This window comes from Fundulus heteroclitus, chromosome 2 (assembly GCF_011125445.2).
Source record: "Fundulus heteroclitus isolate FHET01 chromosome 2, MU-UCD_Fhet_4.1, whole genome shotgun sequence".
NCBI classification, from domain to species: Eukaryota; Metazoa; Chordata; class Actinopteri; order Cyprinodontiformes; family Fundulidae; genus Fundulus; species Fundulus heteroclitus.
The window spans coordinates 16,615,945-16,621,944 of NC_046362.1; the positions used below are offsets into that span (position 1 = coordinate 16,615,945).

General features: G+C 41.5%; 1 protein-coding gene across 2 annotated transcripts in view; it reads right to left on the reverse strand.

The window, feature by feature from the left end:
* dapk2b (death-associated protein kinase 2b) overlaps window positions 1-5,544 on the reverse strand; it is a 28,648-nt gene extending 23,104 nt beyond the window's left edge. The window contains exons 1-2 of one of the 2 annotated variants that reach the window (XM_012871477.3): window positions 5,403-5,544; window positions 4,667-4,832 (exon numbers count right to left, since the gene is read on the reverse strand). In XM_012871477.3, coding sequence (XP_012726931.2) covers window positions 4,667-4,743 — 77 coding nt within the window. In that variant the 5' untranslated portion in view covers window positions 4,744-4,832; window positions 5,403-5,544. Of the gene's footprint in view, window positions 1-4,666; window positions 4,836-5,402 lie in introns of both variants that reach the window. The other variant, XM_012871476.3, reaches the window with a different exon arrangement.
* Window positions 5,545-6,000: the final 456 nt, after the last annotated feature.

Below are 6,000 nucleotides of genomic sequence, written 5' to 3' on the forward strand. Positions count from 1 at the left end.
GAAATTGTTTTAAAATCAGAATTGGTAAGGTCTGAATCACTAGGTCAGCTCTACCCAGTTTGCAGATTGATAAGCATCTGACTCCCCGTTACTAAGGGGGTGGACCGGTTTCGGTTCAATTTTTATGTCATCTAAGCCATTACAAGGCATTTGTTGGGCAGTACTATAAAGCTTGCAACTCCTCACTACTCCAGACATTTTAAATTGGGAAAGCTTCCTGGATAGGAAGCAAAACATCTTCAAACTTTGAAAAAAAGTCCAGTTGTTTTGTTTTTTAACCTTTTTTGGAATCTCACTAGAGGCTTTACCTGAACAGATTGCCTAATAATTATTAACCAGCTAAGGTTACATTGCAATGCTTTCTGTACACTGCAGACTGGTGACAAGGTGTAATCAACTGTGCAACAGGCACATTTATGTGAAAACATCTAATAAATCTAGTGGGTTTTTTACTATTTACGCCCAGCAAGAGTAAAGATTTGAATCTGATGGAGAATCTGTGGAAGGAGCTAAAGATTGGGGCCATAAGTAGGAGACATTCCAACCACAAAGACCACAAACTCATCACCAGGGATGAGTCATTAAATACCAGGGGAAACATGCAAAAAGCTGACCAGTAACCGTAATGCCGGTGTGAATATTTGTACAAACCTGATGCCCTTTTGCATCGTTTTCTTATCTTTTTAGAGATGCATGTCTCATTTCCTGTCGGATAGGGCTTGCATGAAAAGAATTTGTAAATCTACATTGCAGCTTTCACATAGAAAGATGATTGCCATTACTGTTATTATAACTACCAATCACATTGCTTTAGTAGCAGCGGCAATCGCTGCTTTCCTGCGTCAAATAAAAGCAATTAGATCTTATTATACATTTTTGTTTTTAAATATGTGCACAAATGTGACCAAACCAGAACGAGCACGAATTTACTGCTAACAGAGTGGACACAGTTTGTCAATGTTACTGCTTTTGTAACAGCAGTCATAAACCATGTGTCGGTAGGAATTTCATCATGTGTGTCATTACTTAAAGGGCAAATATACTTTTAAATCATTCCTTTTCAGGTTCAGATCATTCAATTCTGGTCTATTTAATGTAGAACTGCAATGTTTTAGTCTGAATTCTTTGTCAGTGAAGCTTATAACCGATTATCAGCCGCCTCTGAGTCTTTTTCATGGGGCTTCATCCCCTACCATCTCCCATGGTAATCCACCTCACCCCCTTCGCAGTTGTTGTAGCTCCACCAAGAGAAAACGACGCTGCTCATATCACTATGCTACTCGAGATAGGCACCATGGTTGTGCTCTCAAGAAGCTATAAGCGAGCGCACTGCAACCATCATTATCTCCAAAATAAAGTCTGTTGAAATTTCAGAGTTATCAGCAGCTTGCTGCTTTGCAGTATCCTTTGTTTCCATAGCGCCCTCCATCAGATGAAGTCTCTGGGCAAATCTCTCTTCAATACTGGCAAAAACTACAGAAGCATTGATCGTTGAAGTGTTTCGGCCCAAACAACGATGACCTTCCCCCACTGATGCAGGCACGCTCCCCCGAAACATAAAGTTTAACCGGGCACTTCAACAAGTTTCTGATAATGGGGGCTGGAGAAGTTGACCTGTGTGGGTTAATACACCCAACGACCGAACATTTAGACTTTTCCATTGACGGCTTCGGCGTCCTTGAGTTGGACTACAAAATGGAAGCGACGACTAAACACGGCAGAAAAATGCTGGGACGTCTATCACGGTACGTAATTTAGACGTCCCGCAAAAAAAGCTGTAATGTAACAGAGAAGAAAACGGAACAGAGAACAGAAAAATATGAACAGCTTGAGAAATAGGACCCAAAAATAACACTTTGGAAGATTAAATTCAACTTTTCAGTACTTCAAGAGGTCCCAAGTACAAAACAAAAAGTATTATCAGGGCTGAACAAGTAGATTTTGCATGTTATGTCTCCTTTAAACGAAGTAACAGCTATAGTATCTCACATCTAATGCATCACAGGTTAAGTTTTGATTTACATACAAGCTCAGCCCTCACTATTGGGGGCAAGAACACAGCTGGGTGGTGCTGACGGGTAGAAAAACCCATCAACAGGAGCAGAATGATGAGTTAGCTACCCACTAAGGAATAGGTCAACATCTTCACAGAGCAGAAAACCTTTTGATCCCTCACAAAGATGACAGTTTGATCCGTTTATTCAAACTTTCCAAAAACCTGACGAATGGTTCCTGAAGTGGAAAGCATTAGCTATATATAGTAGGCAGCGTCAGATGCATCTTTCTAACGCACCTGCGAGTACACATCAGAGCCGCTCAGATGTTTTGCATCTTTAAATATATATTTTTTTTAACTTCCGTGGCTTTTCACCACAGGACTTCAAGTTCTCGTGATCGCTCTTCAGAACATTTGTGGAGATAAGCTCACAGCAGCAGATTCACGCTTTAACAGACGTGATAACATCAGAGTTTAAACAATGCATTTCCTTGTCAGCATTTATGTAAGTGGGCTTTTATAAAGATGAAGCTTTTATACAGAAATTTAAATACGCTTTAAAAAGCAACTCATATTTACTCAATGAATCTCAGCCATTCCTCTAAACCTTTAAGCAAATATGCATTTAAGACTTGTCCTGTGACAAAAACAACCACAAGGTTCAGTGTATTTAGAGGGAATTCTGTGTTGTACACAAAGACAAAGCAAAGTAATTATGAAGTGAAAGAGAAAGAAATGACAGAAGGAAATCAAAACGAACATGTTAGAACCACTTTTTTTTTTCCATTACAGATGCAAGCCATGGCTGGTAAATCTCTACTAGCGATGTGCATCAAAAACTAAAATCTTCACCCGTTGTTTTTGCAAAAAACAGCTCAAGCCCAGTCAAAGTCAAATTGGACAGAGGGCGTCTGTGAACATTGTTTTTTAAAGTACCGCCACAGATAGATATGCTTCGATCCAAACCAGTTCATGGTAGCTCTGGTTGTGCTTAGGATCATATTCACTCTAGAAGGTGAACCTCTGCTGCAGTCTCAGGTCTGTCTCGGCCCCTCAACACGTTTTCTTTCAGGGTTTCGTTTTATGTAGCTCAGTCTTTCAACCTACTCTGACCAGTTTCCCTGTTCCTTGACGAAGGAAAGCATAACCACATCATGGTGCTGCCCCCACCGTGTTTCTCTATGGGGATTTTGTGTTCAGGGTGTTAGTTTTCCTCCATAAATCTTATCAGGCCAGGTCACCTTTATCCACATGTTTATTATATAACCCCCATACGTGGCCTGTGGCAAACAACAACAAAAAACAAAAAAACATCCACAAAAAACACCACATTTCTATGCCTCCCAGCTAATAGAGTCAACACATTCTCCCACCTGAGTTGCTGATCTCTGCAGCTCCTCCAGAGTTACTGTGGAGTTATTGGCTGCTTATCTGATTCAGTTTTGGCATTGCTTCAGACATTGCTTTATAATCCAACCTTACTTAAAACGTCTCCGTAACTTGAACTCTGACCACGCTGCTGTGTTCGTTAGAGAACAAGCAGCATCCTGAAGACTAACGAGCCTCTGAAACCTTCACTGAACAGCGGAGCTTAAATGGCAAACGGTGGTGCTGAATTTTAGTTAGGGGCATCAGTGTAAAAGGACGTTGCATACATTTCTACATTATTCTTTTCATATTTTGAGTGGTTAAAAAATTTGTTTTGAAAACAATCATTTCTCTTCCACTTCACAAATATTCGTCACTTTGTCTCGGTCTAAAAAAAACACAACAACAACACTAAATCAAATTGAAGTTTGTGTTTGTCATGTAACAAAGTATGAAAAACGTCCAAGGAGCGTGAGTAATTTGTTATTCTGCCATAAATATTATCAGCTTTCACTAATCTCTGGAAAATTCCTTCGATCTTACGCAACAGGGTGTGATCGAACAGCAATTTGTAAACCCTTGATTACTTCCCACATGTTGTAAACGACCTGAAGCTGATCTTTAAACTACCGCTGCATGTTTAGAGTTACCATTAAACACCCTTGCCTTGTAAACACATAGCATGTAGTTGGCATAAAATGGGGTTGCTTTGTTTAGAAACTCTTCGGTGTGTAAATACACAAACGGGTACAGTCGAGACAAAGATGTTTTGGAGGAAACGGCCAAGGAAAACCATCGGGACGCAGCGTGTCGACGGGGTTTAACAGCGAAGGGGTTAGAGGTCACCTTCCGTTTACTTGGCTCTATCTAGCTACGACACATGCCTCGGCAGACAAGCGCCAAATAGATATGCAGCTTCCTCAGTCAGTCTATATTGTTCTCTGAGAACTTCCTGAAATTCATTTCCCCAGAAGATAGCTTGGTTTTCTTCAAATAAATGCGAATAAAAAACAAAAACAAAACATCGATCATCCCAAACACATCCTGTCCCGCTTCACTTTGTTTGCCTCGTCGACCTTTATCCCTGGCAGTAAACTCCAAACCACTTTATGACGCAGTGACACTCCAGCTGTTTGCATATCTGCATACACAGGGGGACCACTGCATCATGGGAGGCCCCCCCCCCCTCCGCAGAGATCTCAACCACACACACACACACACACACACACACACACAAAGTGACATTTAAAGAGCCGGGAGGAAATACCTTCCTCTGCACACAACTCGTGAGGGATTCCTCACCTTCCCAGTTCTTCTCCAATTTCATAGAAGTCCTCCACATTCTCCTGCTTGAATACCGCCATGCCGGGTGTCCTCATTGATGTGGAGCTCTCCTCGACATGGGCTGGAAGAAACCTGTCGATCAGTCTCCCCTCTTCTTTTTCCGCTAACTCCACAGCTCCAGTACCTGCTGATGCACAAAGTAGCCCCTGTTGGTTTCTGACTGAAGGCATCACATTTTTTTTTTCTTGAACCACATGTCCCAGCTTGTTGCAGCTGCACCTACTTTCACCTTACAGTTCAGAACACATCTGCACCCTTTATAGTTGACCAGCAAATAAATACATTTATGAAGAAAAAAAAACAAACAAACTTTTGGCACAAATAATCTATAATACAGGAGCGTGTCCAGTTGAACATAATAGGAATGTTTAGTTCTGGCGATTATGAAAGGATTAGAGGGGAAAAGAGGATTTCTGCATAATTGGGGCACAGCGTCTGCAGTGAAACGTGTTATCTGGCACCAGCGTAACCTGATTAAAATTACAAGACCCTTTACTGGGGTTCTGAGGGGGATATCTGAAGCTAAACGGGACATAAAACGCTGTACTTTGGCCGTGAACAGATGGGTACAAGCAAATAGGAACAACCAGAGGGGAAAGAAAAAAAGAACAAACTAACTAAAAAGCCACAAACTTCCTTTCTGGTGAGCTTCACAAACTGCTAGGCAAATCAAACTTAAAAGCTGAAGCCGTACCTTCAGTCAGATGGAGAGCAGAGGATAAAGCTGCATTAGATCCCACGTCTCCTACCGCCGGTGAGGTGCTCTCATAGCTGAAGCTGCAGAGGCAGAAACTGGCTCCTTTCTGTCACAACCCGCACGGCCCCGCCAGGCTTTTGTGTCTGCAGAAGTCCCTCCTTCCTCCACACACACACACACACACACACAACCCCCCTTACTATCTGCTCTGCTCTGAAAGTATGGCGTGCAGCAGAAGAGAGGCAGCCTTATCAATAGGGATCACTGCTCGTTTTTGCGGTTTTGATCTGCGCATGATTTTGAGGAACCGAGAGTTTGTTCATCTCCACAACCTGGATGCAAATAAAGCGACACGTTCGAGTCAGGACTTTTTCTTTTGAATTCGTTTATTTATTGAATTGGTATCAATAAAAAAAAAAAAAAAAAAAAAAACAATGGACTGCATACACTTATTAACAATTCCCATCTTCAAACTGACAAATTAGTTACAAATAAAAGTTGAAGTGCCCTGTGATCTTCTTTTTCTCATCATATGCTTGTGCAAAGAAAACTTAGAAGCAGAGACGGAGGATTTTCGCTGTAGCTTATTTAAACC